This window comes from Hippoglossus hippoglossus, chromosome 20 (assembly GCF_009819705.1).
Source record: "Hippoglossus hippoglossus isolate fHipHip1 chromosome 20, fHipHip1.pri, whole genome shotgun sequence".
Lineage (NCBI taxonomy): Eukaryota > Metazoa > Chordata > Actinopteri > Pleuronectiformes > Pleuronectidae > Hippoglossus > Hippoglossus hippoglossus.
The window spans coordinates 11,046,825-11,065,699 of NC_047170.1; the positions used below are offsets into that span (position 1 = coordinate 11,046,825).

The 18,875-nt window shown below is 39.4% G+C and overlaps 2 protein-coding genes across 3 annotated transcripts; both read left to right on the forward strand.

Moving 5' to 3' along the window:
* The first annotated feature begins 4,557 nt into the window (after nucleotides 1-4,557).
* Nucleotides 4,558-6,783, forward strand: eloca (elongin C paralog a). The gene is made up of 4 exons (XM_034571897.1): nucleotides 4,558-4,691; nucleotides 5,073-5,100; nucleotides 5,313-5,456; nucleotides 6,302-6,783. Exons 2-4 carry the CDS (start codon nucleotides 5,097-5,099, stop codon nucleotides 6,490-6,492), a joined length of 339 nt encoding a protein of 112 aa, XP_034427788.1. The 5' UTR covers nucleotides 4,558-4,691; nucleotides 5,073-5,096; the 3' UTR covers nucleotides 6,493-6,783.
* Nucleotides 6,784-9,420: 2,637 nt separating this feature from the next.
* On the forward strand, nucleotides 9,421-17,202 carry flj11011l (probable ubiquitin-conjugating enzyme E2 W-B). 2 transcript variants are annotated; one of them, XM_034571896.1, is made up of 6 exons: nucleotides 9,421-9,574; nucleotides 10,840-10,931; nucleotides 13,763-13,865; nucleotides 16,278-16,433; nucleotides 16,524-16,599; nucleotides 16,690-17,202. In XM_034571896.1, the coding sequence occupies exons 1-6, from the start codon at nucleotides 9,533-9,535 to the stop codon at nucleotides 16,701-16,703; spliced, it is 483 nt and encodes a 160-aa protein (XP_034427787.1). In that variant the 5' UTR covers nucleotides 9,421-9,532; the 3' UTR covers nucleotides 16,704-17,202. The 2 variants fall into 2 exon arrangements, with proteins under 2 accessions (XP_034427787.1, XP_034427785.1); XM_034571894.1 differs by having other exon boundaries at nucleotides 9,552-9,887.
* Nucleotides 17,203-18,875: the final 1,673 nt, after the last annotated feature.

Sequence of the window (18,875 nt, forward strand, 5' to 3'; positions counted from 1 at the left end):
AACAAAAACTTAATATAGAAACATATAAACGAGGCCTGTATTAGACATGTTTATCCTGCAGTTTTAAAATTACCAGGTGCCATAATGCCGTTGGAACAAAATATTCTGGATAGTGTATAAACCTGGCACCTAAAACTCACTATGTGAAGCCGAACTTGTCAGTAATAGTATAGAATATCTCTGTTACTATTCTGATATGGAAAAGCACGCTGGACAAGATTTGGTTGCACAAGCAGTCCTGGACAAATATAAACCCAAACCTTATAAGTGTATCTACCTTCTTAGACTCCATTTGACAAATTCCAGTGACAGATACAACTTTGACCAGGGTGAAGGATCAATGCTGATTTTGCTGATGTTCAGAAAACGTGGCAGCGCCGTCAGAGCCGATGTCGATTCACTTCAGGAGGACTTCAGGACGCCAGCAGGATTTTGCCAGAAGAGAAAAACACGATTTAGAGATGCATCATTAAGAAGTGATGGAAATGGTTATTATACATTCAATTATTTCATGTTATTGGACAATAAAAACAGGTAAATGGTTTGACAAGTGAATGTATTAACTGAGCTATTAAGTGTTTCATTTACTGATATTTAAATGGGTGAAAAAATTAGCAGGAAAATGGAAAGGCAGATGACATGGGAGTTGACCTTTCACATGTTTGATTAAAAATACTTCAGTTTGTGTATGCAGTGATTTATTTCTCTTTAAAAACTTCATTTCCTTGTGACCATTTACATATTTTTTATGTTTTTTTACAAACCTCTGTTTAATTTAACCTATTTATAGATGGATCATATATTCATTTGTAAATTATTTCAATAATTCTCAATTCAATTTCCCATTTTAATATCAGGTAATTCAATATTTGTTTCTGAAGAAAGTCTGTTTGTATTTTCCATTAAGATATGAATAAGTGGAATGGTATGACAGAAATGATTTTTGTGTGTGTAAAATCTATATAATTCTTTTACACACAAATACTTCATAACTCATTGTTTTTTTATGTGTGTTTATATATATATATATAGATGTAATTATATATCATTGTATATTATTACAGCTAAGTTTTACATCATCAATTATTTATCAACTGTGTTTTTTGAATCTGCTGTAAAGTGTTTTGAAGTGCACATTTAACTTCCCCGCTCTGAGTCCAGGCCTCCACCTTGTGTCTAAAATGCAGCTCGGTTGTGCTTCTAAAATTGGATTAAGGCTCGTAAGCAGTGAGGGGATATCAGTGGCCAGCGTTTTTCAAAACTGTTGCTAAGACATCAGTATTAAGTGGATCCCCTTTCCATGCCTGGCATAGCTAGCTTAGCTTAGCATCACTTCATCTGTTCTATTTACACTAACAAATCTCAGTTATAAAGCTGTAAACCTATCACTCTGTCATCTAAAGTAAACTATTATCTCTGACTTATAATTTAAACACGCAGCACTTTTCTATTTTTGTCATACGCTGATGTTTGTTTTTTTTCTTCAGGCAAGCACGTGACGTGGACGACTAAAATAATAAACACGCAAGTCATTTCACTTATGTGCAGTTTATACACGGGACTTTTCGTGTCCTGCATATCTGGTGACATGTGAATTATGATGAAAGTTTGAGTCAACACTGTTCAGACAATTAGCCTCAAGCTATTAAAGTAAAAGAATGTCAAATCCATTTCAATGTCTCTTATTCCATTTGAAGCATTTTTTATGTAGAGTAAGGTCAAGAAATATTATTCTTTTGTGAATAAAAAAATGTATCAAGAACTTTTCAGATGTTCAATGTTCACGATCATGTTTATGATCATAATATTGATACGTTGTTGTTCTTGTAGTAGCCATGCTAATTGTCTTGTTGAGGCGGCCACATTGACCAAATACATTTTGGTTTACTTTAACATCATTGGAAATTGATATTTATTTTACATGATGTGACATATCATTATTTCACCAGAGTCCTTTGTGACATGTGATGAGTCGACATAGGAATCGCAGGGCGCCGGAACTCGCTGCAGGCAGAAGGGACAATACCCTCGGATTGATTGTGACAAGCCTTACCCTCTTTTCAGAGGAGAAATGCCGAAAGAAATTCCTCCCCCATCTCTCCCTATCATGACTAAAACTGTGACCTGGTTTCACTCAGGGCCTTTCTGACAAAGCCATTGTACTAATCACACATGATCCTGTGTGTTGACATTTCGAAACTGGTGCTTAGGAAGTGGATATCTGCTGGTGGAGTTATTGTGGGACATGGTCTACTTAACAGACCAAATCGTGCCACACCTTTACAGAACTTTTTATGTTTAATGATGAAATGTAAGATATTGACTGGATGCATAAAGCATGTTTGAACCAAGTAAACACAACTGTGCCTGCACATATAGAATGTAAATGTAAAGAGTGCAGCACATGTGAACGCATAAGATGCCAAACAAACACAAACACTTAGTTCCATTAAAAATGATTAAGATTGACAAGTATCTTTTCCAGCAAGTGTGTGTGTATTACTCCTATAGTAGAGACCAGAGTCTGTTTACACAGTTGACATTATGGGGACTTGTCTTCCTTGGGGACAGAAAATAAGTCCCCATAAGGAAAATCCTTAAATTCCAATGTGAACATTTTAAGGTTAGGTTCAGGTTCAGGCTAAGGTTAGGTTCAGGTTAGGGTTAGGTTTAGGTTCAGGTCAGGGTTAGGGTTAGGGTTAGGGTTAGGTTAAAGTTAGGTTCAGGTTAGGGTTGGGCTAAGATTAGGGTTAGGCAATTTCTAACTATGGTTAAAGTTAGAGTCTCCCGGAAATCAAAGTAAGTCAATGCAAGACATGTAGATACGACTCTGTGTTGTGTGTGTGAGTGCAAGAAAGTGAGGTCTGAGAAAGTGTACAATCAATGTGTTTAAGGAGGGGATGATATCACTTGGCACAACGAGTTTGTTTGCATATATTGAGTGTGCGTGTATGCGGGTGTGTTAAGGAAGCCTCGTTCTAAGGGCCCACAGCAGCCTCCCCAAAATAGAGCTGAGAGCAGCTGCAGCGGGGTGGGTCGTATCAGAGGAACATCAAAGCGTCTGCCGTCACCCGCCTGCTCTGATCATGAGCACTAATGGTGTAATGGGGGACTGGAAGGTCAGTGATTGTTTTTGGTTGTGTGTGTGTGAGAGTGTGTGTGTGTGTGTGTGTGTGTGTGTGTGTGTGTGTGTGTGTGTGTGTGTGTGTGTGTGTGTGAGGGTGTCAACAGGCAACACAGGCAGGAGGCTGTACAGGAACTTTCTGGAAACCCAACTGGCACCAGTGCTAAACTTGGTATTACCGGAAGAGAAACAGTCAGATGTCACCTTTGCACAAGTCTGAAACAAAACTGTGTCCTGTGTCCCACCTGTGAGTCAGCGGTGGATGCCTGACATCTCTGTGTGAATGAGCAACAGCGTGAAGGGGAGAAAATGGCACAAAAAACCCACAACAATTTTCCATGAGGAGCATGAGAGTCCTTCAGAGAGCACCTCCGGGTCAAACGGCACAATTTACAGGCACGCTCAGTAATCGGCTCTGTGTGTCACAGCTCAGATATCGCCGCGTCAATTTGGTGGCCTCACATTTCAACAGTCATCACTTTTCCTACATGAAAGAACTGAACCTGACCGTGACTACAGCGTGTGCCCTCTTCTCAACGGTCTGAGCTGTGAACGACGCCCCTTTACCGGGTAGAAGAGAAGTTATCGAAAAACAAACTTAATTCTAATTTAGAAAATGTGAGTCTTCCGGTTGTCACTGCGAGGCAACTATCACAACATGTCCTTTCAAAGTTTTGAGATCAAAATAATGCTCACATGCGGGATTGATTAACTTAAGATGGTGCAGAGACTACTGTGTGTGTGTGTGTGTGTGTGTGTGTGTTTCATTCTCTCTTGAATCCAGATTTATGGGCCTTCACAAAGTCTCTGTCATGTCCAATCAGCACCTGCTCTCACTCATCACAGGCAGAAGTGACAGTCTGGAAAGTGAACCAGGAGCAAATACGCCCCCTACAGGCTTAATAGGACAATATCATCTCTATAAAATGGTCCATAAACTAGTGTATTTGACAAGTTACAACAAGAATTTAACAAGTTACCTCAACTATTTATAAACATAAAAAATACACATTTGCCCCCTTTAATATATAGTGATACCTATGTTGGGCAGCAGGGGGGTAAATGTTCATGTTTCAAAAGCTCCACCTACTTTGCTGTTTACTTTTTTGTTTTGTTTTGTTGATTAATATCAAATCAAATCAAATCAAATCCAAATCTAAATCTAAATCTAAATCTAAATCTAAATCTTTTTTTTTTCTTTTTAGGAAAACCTTTAGCCTCCCTGAAAACTTAAAGCATCAAACTTGATTTTTATGTCAACACTGACATTTAATTTTAATTATTTTTAATGCACGCACATATATTATTATTCCCTATACTTATTATTATTCTTAATTCTTCTGCCATAAATTTCGTCCCGCTACTCCTCCCGCAGTTTTTGTCGCACATGCACAAAATTGAATATATAACCAATGTGAGGAGGAACGGTTCTCACTGCGAGAGGAATTCCACGGAAGACATTTACTGCGGAACGGGGGTGTTCATACAAACCGGTTCCGGGTGTCAATAGACTGGTGGCTAACTTTAGCTGAAAAGCAATCTCCGCTCCAGATTCTTCAACAGAGTGGTAAGAGACGATGTTACGATTCGCGTACACGCTGTTGTGTGTCTGTGTGTGTCGTTCTCTTTGTGTGTTGAGGTGTAAACACTGAAAGGCGGACAAAAGAAAAAACATCGATAGTTTCGCACGGCGTTAGCTTGCTAGCCAACGCAAGCTAACGCCGACGGCTGCAAAATAATCTAAAACCGTTCGGACACTGGATCAAATGACCCCAGTCGTAGTCTGATTTGAGTAATACAGCTTAATGAATGCCTAGCTATGTTTATTTCAACTACAGCTTCATTTAGGCCAGCTAATTGCTCCATCTGGCGTAACGTTAATAATCACAAGATACTTGATGGCCCTCGATGATAATAAGGTTTGTAATTTTCCTGTGTTCATTTTCAGGATTGACATAAATCCAGGAACAAGATGGGTGAGTGATTGACGTCATTTTATCTTGCACCTTCTGAGAAAATTATAATTAGATTGCCAGTTTATCAAATGTCTGATCACATCACCATCGCTCAGTATCACATGTGTCATTTGCTAAATGTGTCTCTTTAACAACTGTGTGTGTTTGTGTGTGTGTGACACTGAGGCGTCTTGCTCGCACCTGTTCAATATTGTGTCTCTGTTGCTTCACAGACGGTGAAGAGAGAACCTATGGTGGCTGTGAGGGGCCAGACGCCATGTATGTGAAGCTGATCTCCTCAGATGGCCACGAGTTCATAGTGAAACGAGAACATGCCTTGACATCTGGGACTATCAAAGCCATGTTGAGTGGGCCAGGTGAGGATTGGGACATCAGGTTTAAACATAAATAGTACACCTATTCATGTGATGTGAAAAACTGAATCAACTGTCTTGTAAATGTAATCATTTATTTGTAACGTTAATTCACAGGGAATCTTATCATTTGGGATTTTTTTTATGTGTACTAAGTAACCCCCCAAAATGTACCAGTTTTCAGCACATCTAGTCGTCCTTTGTCGCGTAGAGCATGCAGCATTATCGTCATCTGTGCTGCTTAGATGCAGTCAACACTAGCAGGGTTCAGGCTCTGAGCATTGTTTAATATGATAATGGGTAATGCTTTAAGGTGCCAAGAACCTGCATTAATTAGATTGGTTTAGAGTCAATATAGATCTGGTAGATGCAGCCCCTTAAACATGGTGCCCAGATTTAAGTGGTTCAAAAATAATTGGACACTTCACTATAATGTGTTTTCATGCTTTCAAAAGTCTAACGTGTACAGTGGAGTTTCTGTGCATGCTAACTTGATTTAGATTGAGACTTGTAAGGGGTTGGGTTGGCCATGGTTTCAGATCATAATGACTATATAGGTGTTTCATTTTGCCTGTCCAGCTGGTGGCACTGTGTTACCTCCTATTAAGCTGGTGGCACTGTGTTACCTCCTATTAAACAAGGAAATATAGGATTGTTTCCAGTGTTTTGCTGATGCCTGCAATGGTCTTATGTTAGTAGGAAGTATCTTGCAGAATTATTCAGTTTAAATAGCTACTTCCCAGACAGGTTATACAAATGTGTATTTCATCAATTGTATGATTTTTAAAACATTGTGTTTTTTTTCCCCCTTTCTTCTCATGACACCTTCTGTAACCCTCCATCTGCAGGTCAGTTTGCTGAGAATGAAACCAATGAGGTGAACTTCAGGGAGATTCCGTCCCATGTCTTGTCCAAGGTGTGCATGTATTTCACCTACAAGGTCCGTTACACCAACAGCTCCACAGAAATCCCTGAATTCCCCATCGCCCCGGAGATTGCACTGGAACTGCTCATGGCTGCAAACTTTTTGGATTGCTAAAGTTTCAGTGATCATGTAGAAGCTTGAAACATTTTTGGATTTTTTTAAATATTTAACTTGTTTTGCCATGTACATCATATGAAACATGAATGAGTATATAAAACCACGAGACGTTGTTGTTCTTTTTTGCACCTGGCTTTCTGTTTGAATTTTATTAGTATTAAAGAATTTTGTTTTAATAAAATAAAAGGATATGACAGGCTGCACCCCTTCCTCAAGAATGTGATAAATGTGACTCCTGCCCCAAAAATCTTTGTTCACCTCCATCTTAATAAAAGACCCGTTTGGTGAGATCTGTGTTAGTTCTTACTTCTGTACCTGGTTCCATAGGAAGAACACTTGAATACTTAAATACCACTTTTGCAAAAAAGTTCCTTCATACTTTAATTGAGTAATGTGGTTTTACTCAAATGAAACATGACAGCCTAAAAAAACAAAATGTTCTGATAGGGATGTGTCAGAGATAATATATAATGTGGTAATTTATAAGGCTAGAATGTGTGTAAAAGTGATGTATAAATACAAAGTTTACGTTTGTATATAAAATAAGAAAGGAACAAGGAAAATAATGTTTTGTAATCAAAAACAAGATATTTAATCAATACTTTGCATATTAAATGATAAAATACATTTATTTCAAACATATGGCAAAGAAACACTCATGCATGAAATAACGAAGGAAATGAATACGGGGCATTTTTGATTGTGCACAAAACGCACCCAACACGGATCCGTTTCGCCCGGTCCCGACCGCCCTGCCCCGCGGCCGCATCAGGTCCCGAGTTCTAGGTGGCCACCAACCAAACTGAGCAAATCGGGAACTGATTTGAATAGTTTACCACCAGTGGTGGAAATTGGTCAATAACCGAGGTTCTGAGACAAGTTGTCTTTGTATGTTTATTTGCAAAAGCTTTCTGCAGAAAGGATCACACAGGCAAGGTGGATGCTGTCACGACATATAGTCTTTATAAGCGTTATTTATAGGCTGCATCCTTTCTGTGTTGGAGAGGAAATAGGGTTATGTGTGGTAAGGGGCTTGTCAGTCAGCTGAGTTCTTTGAACAAAGCACAAGCACATTTCAACCAGACTGCAGCAAAGGTCACTATAGCATTCAAGTGACCTCAGGATCAACTTCTGCAGCACATGTTTAGACAATGGGGTCACATGCTAGACAGTGGGTGTATATGCTATATGCATAAGGTTGATGTCGAGCTTTTTCCTATGGAAATGTCTGCTGTAAGCATAAACTAAGTAGTTATTGGGTAAAGTAAGTAGTTATTAAGTAAATTTCCATTACACACCTTTGATGAATCAAATATTCAATCAGTTGGGATAGTTTGATTAGTGGACATAATACTTCTGAAATGAGTCAAGCACACGATTCCAATGATTTCCAGCACGCCCCCAGTGTTAGACATGACCAACATATGAGTGATACTTCAAGGAGCCTGGTAACATCAGTCACAAGTGTCAGCCATATTCTGGTTGTCTATATCTTTGCATGTTTAAATTAACTGTAGTTCTCCCATATGAACTATTTAGAACAATATGAGTCTCAATTTTGCACAAGATGAACAAGACTTGACTTCTTTCGGTGCCTTCAACCAGCATCAGACATGATAATGCCCTTGTCTATTCCGTTCCAAGGTCGTCTATATAAAACACATGCGTGGGAGGATTTGTTTGTTTGCACTGCTCCCTTGAACTGTTGAGTCAATTTGTAAAAAGACGTGTCGGATTTTTCTAAGAGTACAAAGTGGAAGTCAATCATGTGGGTGTTGTGACTTAAAATAAACTGTATTTAGGCCTAATGGGGGGGGGTTTAATGTTACATGTTCGAGAATACCATGATGATTTCACATGTGCTGTTTTCTGAATAACACAAGAGAAAGTGAAAATAATTATATGACCATTCAAATTAGGCAAATGCAAGCCCAAGCATGATCTTATCATTTCAAACAAATGCTGTTGCTATGAATATACAAATATACAGTGAATGGCCTATAGTGTAGTCTTTCTAAGAGGTTGCATTACTGTGTGGTACCACAATGCCTTTCCAGTGAAGGTGAGGGGCCTGTTTTGAGCTATTATCTGGCTAATGTGTCGGGCATATCAGGTGCAAGCTCATATCACATATCACTTACAGTGGTCACAGAACGTTCTAAACTCTGCTGACACAGATAAATGAATATACTTCCTGTTTGTCATTTAATGTGAAGATGGAATGAAAAGGGTTTGAGTTATAACGTGATACTTTTATGTTGAAGAATACAGCTTTGTTATATTTTGATTCAACTGAGCTGTAGTTGGAACCAAGAAAACACGTAACTACACAAATGTCAGAGATGTTATGATGAAAAGGATGATAGGTTTAATAGTGTAATTTAAATTAAAGAAAATATTGAAGAAATCCAAATTGACACAGCAGTACAAGGCAGTTGCAGCGCAATATAGGAAATATAAATAACATTAATAATATGAAAGAAACAGAATCTAGAATAAATAAGATACAATGTAGAAATACTCCATGCAATATTATAAATGTGCAACATAAAGATACAAGTTGTGTAACTGCATGTGCAATTTGTATAAAATGTTTGTAATATGTAATAAACAATGTGTGCAGAAGTCTTTCTTTGATTTTTCGATTTATATGGATATGTGCAATACTGTTATGCAGTACTTCTTCTGTTTACATTGTACATAGTAGTTCTATTTTTGTATGTTTATTGTATTTTTATTAATTTCCTTTTGATTTTAAATATAAAATCCAAAATCAAAGAAGGACTATTTAAAATGGTAGAATCAGAGGAAGGGCAGGTCATCTCTCCTCGGGCAGAGGTCACCGGCCCTCCCCCACTGACCTGTTTAATCTCACCGATGGTTAAACTCGGATGTATTTAAGGTGAACAGTTGAATAATGGAAACAAGCTGCGAGCTGGTCCTGACGCTCGTGTTCTCAATGGTTTGTTTTCCTTCCGTCGAAAACAACTCGTCCCGTCACGTGACCGCGTGACGTACAAACCTCCACTCTGCGCTGATGCGGGGAGGAGGGGGGGTTTCCATCATGGCGTCGATGCAGGTAAGAATGCAATTGACAGCGATCGCATATTAACGATTTAGCTCAGCGTCACCTCGGGCTCCTCCGCCGCTTCACTCCCCGGTTCGCCCGTGGACGCGCGTCCCTCCGAGGCGGCGGTGACATCGAGGCCGAAGCGGTGACATTTCGGGCTGAAAGCGCTCAGGTTTAGCGCTGAGCTCCGGAGCTAGCAACACAACTAGCCCATCATCACCAACAGCCCCGAGTCCAGGCTGACACGCAGCTTCCCGGAGAGCGGCGTCGAGTTGTGTAGACAGACATGTTGCGTGGTCTACCTCGCAGTCACACGCCGGTGGTAACTGATGTCATGTGTTTTATATAAGTTTTAATTAACTGGATTTGTTGTGGTGCCGTTTAGCGGACGTTAGCTAGCTAACGACACAGTGCGCAGATTGAGCCTCCTGGAGCCGAGCAGGTGCATCCGAACAGTCTCCTCTTCCGTAAAGCTCTTGAAAAACGGTTTCATGACGGATGTGTGTTGTTTGTTGTTTATTTTTTAAACGTGTAGTTTCCTGTGTCAAAAGGCGTTTGTTTCACATACAAGGGAAAGACGTGAAATCAGGCAGGGTGGAGCTTAGCTTGACGTTACTGCTGTGACGTTCAGCTTTACGGCAGCTCTTTGCCTTTCAAACCCCCAATTTAAGATGAGATCAAACTTCATTGATCCCACGCGGGGCAAATTCACGTGTTTCAGCAGCAAACGATCAGAATGAGGCAGACACGAGAGTAGAAGAAACAATAGAATGATGTTAAAAGCGAATAAAAATACAGAATATGTTTATAAAGTACACCTTTCACTGTTTGTATCGAAATGTACTTGAGTAAAGTCCAGTGGCACAGAATGATTGGATGTATAAACTGTATTTGCGCATGTAGGGAGTATAGATTACATACAGATATTTTTACCAAATTAATAATATATATTTCATATAATAAAAATTGAACAATGAAATAGATATATGGTATGAATAAACTCACTGTAGTTTACTAAATAGCTGTATAATATTTATAGTAGGATTTTATAAAGTTCTAGGTGTAAATTCACAATAGTATACAATATTTTATGATATAATATATAATGGTATTCATTTAAATTTTGCTGTGGTTGTATTTGATTATGTTTCTAAAATAACATAGGAGCTGGATTTTTCTATATGTTATATTTATATAATGTATATACATATTTGCCCTTGCTGTTTTTTTCTTATGTTTTATATAAGAAAACCCAAACATGTTTTCTCCAACAGAAAAGGCTACAAAAGGAATTATTAGCCCTGCAAAATGATCCACCCCCTGGGATGACGCTCAACGAGAAAAGTGTACAGAACACCATCACACAGTAAGTGTTTTTTATTTTGATATGATTGTCAACCGTCATCCACACCTGTAGTAGACACTGGAGAAGGTTTGCATCTATGAATAAACACACATTTCCCATGTGGCCTGTTTCATCACCGTCAGAGAACAAGAGCGTCAAAGGTAACTGTTGCAATAGCAGTGGTATTAAGAGTGCAGCGACTGGTGAGGAGAAATCGGGATCATTCGAGCGACTGGCAGCACTGGCCCCCTCAGCAGAGTGTCTCTAATGCACAGTGTCACTAATCGTCCTTATAAAATATTTAGTGGTTGGCATGCAGGACTTTGGTTAGAGTGGCAAGGAGCAGAGGCTGCTCAGCTGACCTTTCTGTCTGGGTGTCTTGGGCATTCCCATGAATACTCCTGCAGTGGGACTCAAATTGTGTCTAATAAGCAGTAGATATCTGTAAATGATATCTGATAACCTGTAAATTGAATCAAGACGTTCGATTGTCTTTCATTAAATTTTACATTTAAGGTTACTCCTTTGTATATTATAAAAGTAATATCAATAGGTTTTAATAATGCAATGTATAATCACAGTAAGGAGGTGTAACACATTATTGACCTACCTCAGATTTGTTGATGTTTCTCTATTTGTCATGTATTTGTCATTCTCTGCTCAAGAGTTTAAAACCACAACCTTCACTCAGGATCAACAATCAGTCTTTAAACTTCAAAATAATTAATAATGTGACATTTATCTTGATAATTATCAATATCAACTGATCATTTTGATCTTCTTGACATAATTTGTAGCCACATCGTCCCGCCCTGTCTTGTAGCATCACACGTCTCAGTGCTTGTGTTTAGTTTCAGGCAGCCTTGTAACAATGGAATTTCCATGATGTTGACGTCTCCCTCATTGGTTAACAATGACCTGGTCAGAGTGACTGAATGTTGTGTGTTGTGACGTATCTGACAAGTCTCCCAACCAGTTCTGCTGGCTTCTGCACTCCAGGTTTGTGATGGTATGCATGGGTGTGCCTATATGTCCCAACTCAGAGGTCGAAATGACTCCACTGCCTCGGGTTGGCTTTCACTCTTAGTGATTGACAGTTGTATTGTTTTTTTGTTTTTTTGTTTTTTTAAATCACGCAACTCCCAGTGCAGTAAGATACAAATAGTGTGTTCCTGCTTGACATTCAAGCTAACCTTTATCCAAACACTGGAAAAGGCCTCGCTGGTGACAACGCGCGTGTGTGTGACACTGATAAGGGGACAGTGTGTTTTTAGTATTATATCTTTTGTTTATATATACACTGTCCCTCGGAATTTGATTACAACATCTTTTACGTGTGTGCAGTGCAGAAGGTTGGGCTTTATTGTGGAATTAGTGAACCATTACAAGGAAAATGCTGCTTTTAAAGCCCAATAGAGAGAGTTGTTTTTGTTGACGACGTCATATAATCTTCAGGCTCTGGGGAATTTGAGCAAGTTGAGCGCAGTGTCCTTGGAGTCCCTGTCCGTGTGGGTTGCATCAGGTGTAACTCAGCATCATGTACTGTGATACTGGCTCCCTCTAAGCTTTTTGTGTTCCTGGAGGGAATCACAGCATCGTTCAGACGCTCCGACCATTGAACATGCTAAGTAGTGACCTCGTATGTCGGCCGAAATTATCATGTGCCCCGGGCTATATTCGAAAGAGTCATGAGGCTATAAACCTGAACAACAGCCACAAGTCTCTTCAGTGTCCTATCTGCACTGCTTCCCTGGAAGAAATTAGGTCAGAGATTGTAATGCTGCCTTCACTGCTCCTTTTTCCCCTCTCCTCGGAGGTTTCTGCCCTGAGCAGGCAATCCCACATAAATGTTCTGCTCTGGGCTGGTTTGCCACCGAATTTACATCTAACCCCTGAGTTTGGGCCACATTGAGGAGTAGACTGTCCGAATTGAGCCCCTTGTATTTGCAACTGTCTGCCTTTCTGAGCAAGACACTGAATCCCTCGCAGCTCAGTCAGCACAATTCTGTAGCCTGGCTGCAGAAGCGAAAATAGATTTTATCCACTGGATCAATAGAGTATCACATTATTACTAATCCACTGTAATAACCCAGCTGAATATTGAATGTCACCGGAATAAGTCAGACTAACTGTTAATTACACACTTACTGCAGCGCTGGCAGCTTATATTAATTTGTATTGTTGTATTTTAATGAAAATGAGGGCATGTGAACTGTTCAAGTTGTTCCGCCCATATTCTTCCCCAGAGTTAGAGATGGAAGGTAGAGCAAGTTATTAACCGATCTTATCAATTCTTCATGTTAATCGATCCTCAGTATGTTACAGAAACTACAGCCAAGGCTGATGAGAAAGTTGCTAGTTTGCATTAAAGTATTTGTAAATGCAAATGCATGTAAATGATCTGCTGTTGGCACTAGAGGAAAAGTCAGGCTTTTACCATCACTGAATATACCTGGTACCCATTCAATTGTTGTTGAGATATTTCAGGTTGCTAGCAGGGCTATTAAAAGAAATAACCACAACAACTTGCTGTAAGGAAATGAATAACTCTGGTTTTACTGCCTCTATTATCTTGAAAAATAACATTTGGCAAAAGATCAGCTTTAAAACTGTCTCCGGAAAAAATAAATAACAACTATAAAATCTTATGACTGATCCCTGGGTTGTATTTTTAAACTTCTGAGTGCTTTGGTAATTTAAAGTTTCAGAGTGAAAAACTGTGTGTAATAGAAACTACATTTCCTTTTTTTGTGTTTTTGTACACCACCTGTGTCACTGAGTGTTTGCTGATCTGTATATTGTTGGGATTAAGTGAGATGTTTTAACATTTTGATATTGTGATTTCCTTTCAGGTGGATTGTAGACATGGAGGGAGCTACTGGCACACTGTATGAAGGAGAGAAATTTCAGTTGCTTTTCAAATTTAGCAGTCGATATCCTTTTGATTCACCTCAGGTAAGCAGAAGTTGCTTCGCAGCCATCTCTCTCTCTCTGTGTGTGTGTGTGTGTGTGTGTGTGTGTGTGTGTGTGTGTGTGTGTGTGTGTGTGTGTGTGTGTGTGTGTGTGTGTGTGTGTGTGTGTGTGTGTGTGTGTGTGTGTGTGTGTGTGTGTGTGTGTGTGTGTGTGTGACTAAAAGAGCTCAGTGAAGAGCTTTGTCCTTTAAGTGCTGTTCATTTATCATTTTGTCTGAAGGACCTTGAAAGCCCTGATGGATTTGACCATCAGTTTTGTACTGTACCGTCCTGAGGCTATGCAATGTTCGCTGAGCTATAAATGACAACTCTGGGACAATGCTAAATTGCTACAGTTTGCCTGTTTTAGCATTCAGCTCAATGATAAGATGCTCAAAGTGTAAATGATGAAGAATCTTTAGGTCAGCAAACTGAATAAATCCCTCAGTAGCAGCTGTAAGTTACTGGTCATATCATACAAGACCAAATAAAGCTGCAGCAACAATTCACGAGAGCAAATTGAAGACCTGTGTAAATGATCCTCTGTATCCGCTGTCTGGATTCCTGCTATAATCACAACACAGTGGCTTCCCAGTTGTTAATGGACTGGATCTCAGTGTTGAAGCGCTGGAGCCAGGAATCACTGACTCTGACAGACACCAGTATAGAGCTGCCTCTGAAGCCACATTTGAAGGGGATTACTTGAACTCAACAATCTTGTTTCACTCATCAGGAGCCTTCCCACCTAAAAATAGAGAATGAGGCTCTGTAGACACAATTAGATAAACTCTGCTACTTAGCCACTATCCTCCCAAATAGGAAGGACAGGCTGTCAAAGGGCTCCTCTGTTGGACTCCTCTCGGGGCCCCCAGGGGAACATCTGTATTATTGGTTGTTTGAGGAGCTGCAGAGGTAATTAGAAATTATACAAATGTGCAGTTTTGAGAACATGTGTGCTGCCTTTTGAAAGACACCCACCCCCTTAGCAAATGCTATTACTGTCATGAAAAGAACCCACCTCACCAATTGATAACTTTTGCATTAACAGCTGGCATATCTTCACAGAAGGCCCTGTAACCTGCAACCAGTGCATTTTTACTTTTGTTTTGTTAAGCCGGCGCTGCGTAGGCTGACTGGTTGGAATGGTGTAAACCGTCACAGCCTCTTCTCACACCAACTTTCAACAATGTCATGTGATTTATTGCAATTGTTAAGATTTTCTATTTCACTGGTGTTCTCGGCAAATGCCTTCCTGACTAATAACAGGTTTTGTTTGGAGTATTTTCTTGGCTATGAGCAGTGTAGTTTCTTACATGGTGAACACGCATGGTTATTGCTTGTGTTCCCCGATTGCGAGGTAACACAGTATGTATTGTGAGGTAAGAGAGAACGTAAAAGATATTGCGAGAGAACACAAAAGTAATCCCCATAAAATTTCTCGGTGTGACCCTTTGGGGGCACCGTATAAAACACATATTCAGAAGGTGCATTTTTGGATTCTTAAATAGTTGCTCCTTCATTTTCTATCGTTGACTCATAAATAATTTCAGCCCTAAACAAGACAAAATGGATTTTATTCTTGTTAAATAAATTACAGGGTGTGGGTGTTGAAATGTGTGGCACACAGGGCAATGAAGCAGCACAGAGATGGATACAAATATAACCGTAACTAATACAACCATAGGATTTAAAAGCTGAATTTAGAGTATCTATTGTGCCTGGTCGCTCAAAGCTAATGCTAATATCACTGGACTTTGTGTTTAGCAGACATTATAGTAAATATTTAAACTCTCTGCGAGCAAGGGGCTTTTATTTGTCTTGACGTCCTGAGTGCAGTGTCATCTTTTTATTCTGCGCCTCTCTCTAACACTCATCCTGCCCCCCCTTCCCTCCTGCCCTGTGGAGTGAAGCCTGCACTCTCCTGTGAGGCCATGTCTGGTGCCAGGCGGCCTCAGCCCATTGTTATCTTTCATTACCCTCTTTACACTTTCACCTCTCTCTACTTTAGCACCACAGTCTTGAGTTCCTCTCATCACGCTCACTGTATCTCCCTGGTTGCCCTGAGTCTTGCACCCTTTTAATGGCTAATATCCCCTGATCCTTTTTTATTAAGCACGTCTCCTCTCCCAGTCACTCGTTCCCTTTTTCCCCCTCTCTCACCCCTACCCGGCCCCTCTGCCCTAATCCCAAAGCTCCATGTCGCTGTAGTGTGCTAAGCCTGAGTTTATACAGCAAGTGTCATTATTTTCCATCACGAGTGGAAAAAATCTCCACTATTAGTTCTCTCGAAAAGATGATCAACAAAATTATGAAATTATTAAGACAGCTTATCTCATGTTTTCCATAATGAAAAACTCACCTCCGTATTATTGTGATGTATTCAGTGACGTATCTTTTTGTTTTTCTTTGTTTGCAGGTAATGTTCACAGGAGAGAATGTACCTGTCCACCCGCATGTGTATAGCAACGGTCACATCTGTCTGTCTATTCTAACGGAAGATTGGTCTCCAGCCCTCTCAGTGCAATCAGTTTGTCTTAGCATTATCAGCATGTTGTCCAGCTGCAAAGAAAAGGTACAGTTATGTTATATCTGGGGCAATAAATACACAGATAAATGATGTCTTTTAAATGTTACATTTAAATTCTCGTTTCTTTTTCTGCAGAGACGACCGCCTGATAATTCATTTTATGTAAGAACGTGTAACAAAAATCCAAAGAAGACAAAATGGTGGTATCATGGTGAGTGTTTTCTTTTTTGGTCAGCGATCATAAGTAGATAGACATGTCATTAAATTTGATGTGATAATTAATTTTGTTTTTCTTCCACAGATGATACATGCTAATGTACAAACTTTGTAATAATCGTAGAAGAAAGAAGTCCTACTGACCTACGTAAAAGCACTTTTTAATAATTCAGTCTTTGAACTCTGACCTGAGACTGGAACAGTGGATACCATGCTCTCGAGGCTCTTGACTGCATTTCCCACCCCCCACCCCCCACGCGGGCAGTTGGATGCATGTTTTAGTCGGTTGTAATATAAAGAATAAAAATAATTGACAGTTTAGATGCACCCAAGATGGATTGTTTTTGGCAAAAAGGTAGTAATGCAGAGAGCGAGCGAGCAAGCAAGGTGGATTTGAAGTGAGAAAATTCCAATCCCGGTTTTAAGATTATTATTGTTACTTTTTCGTTTGCGTGTGGGTGCATTTTAAAGGTCCTTGTGTTGTGCAATAATAACTGATGGATGCATGCTGGGGCCTGCAAAGAGAAATCCAAATCTAATTGTTTTCTGGAAGGGATCAGACCATCATAACCCCAAGGAAATGCTTCATCTGGTTTTTGTTTTTTTGGGGGAAATATATTATTATTATATGCACTGTGAAAGTATCTAGTTTGAAAAGGCACTATTAGAACATTATTCTCAACATGCAGTTGTACTGTAAGCAGTCCTCCATATATTTATCAGGTGACAAGGTTTTAGTTTGTAACCACTGTATCAAGAGTTCACACGAGTTTCCTCTCCATCTTCCAACCTGAGATCCGGTTGCACTTCTTCCTGCTGTTGGACAGAATGTCGGTACAGGAACAAAACGAATGCGACCACGACGCAATCGCTCGGTCAGTCAGTCGGTCAGTCAGCGTGCATCACATAAAACTGGGCCCCACCAGTGTGACGTTCGCTCGTCCAGCCTTGAAGACGTGCAGCGGCCTCTCTTCCATTTAAAGAATGTCTGTGAGAGACCATTGTCGCATGATCCATTTTTATTTGTAGATACTTTTTTTTTTTTTTAAACTCATGCTTTAATCTTCTCAAAATGTTTGATTTTAAATGTCTCGAGTTCTTTTTTGTACTGTTTTTCAACTTGTTGATACGTTAAAAAAAGGGGGGGGGGGTTGTTTTGATGGGTCGGTATGTTTTTTGGTTTAAACTTATTTTTTTCGTATTTGTTATTTAAGTCAAAATTTTTCTTTCGTTTCATCTCCAGAACGGTAATGAATGACGAAAAAGGAGTCTTTCTAGAAGTTGTAACAATGAGGCTTTTCTGATTCCCCCTAGTCAGAGTTTTTGGCTCAGGTACTTTTTTCATTAAAGAGATCACCTCGAAAAAGATACCTATCAGATATTTTGAATTTAACTATATTTTCACCAAAAGAGACTGTTATGTTGTAAACGTATAACATGTCTGAAACTATTGTGTGTATATATACGTCTTTAAATTGTTGGATGATGTGAAAGAAATTAGCAGAGGATGCATTTCCTTGATAGCAGAATGATAATAGGAGTGCTTTATTTTATTGGATGCTAGTTTGCATCTTTTGCTAATTAGGATGTGTACAGACAGCGACAAACACTACTGTTGGTTAAAAAAAAAATTTAGTAGTTTTACAGTGTGGGTGCATGCAATTTTAAACCCTGCTTTTTCTTATTGGCATCAGACATTGTGACAACTTTTAGTCTTTCCATAACTTAGGTCATGGTTTATGGGATGGATATAACAAACCCTCCAGAGGCTCTTTTTGTCATTTTAAGACTGTAATCACTCCATTCCTAAAGAAATGTTTATCACCATCCAGTCAGAGATACTTGAATTTTCCATCATGGGTTTTGTGTTGCATTTGCTTTTTTCCAGGGTCTAGCTGAGTTTCTTGAATGAACTTGAGTGAATGTGATGACTCTCTATACTGTAGAAGAGATTACCACAGCACACCGCTATCTCAAAACTATATTGATAACTTATAAGTCATCTATTTAACCAATGATTTTTTTTTTTTAGAAAGCGATTATTAACTTCATCGTAAGGCTCTTGTCTGCTGTTGCTGCGTTTTGAGGAAAAAGACGGGAGGACTGAAACGATTGTGTCAATGCAGTAACAACGGCATCTGGGCGGGGACAAAAGGTCCTCACCCAGTTGGCAGTAGAACAGTAGGGATTAGAAAAACTTGCGAGTGAATATGTTACAAGGGTTTGGATGTGATATATAATTTTATTTTACTTTTTCTTTTCAATGTGGTT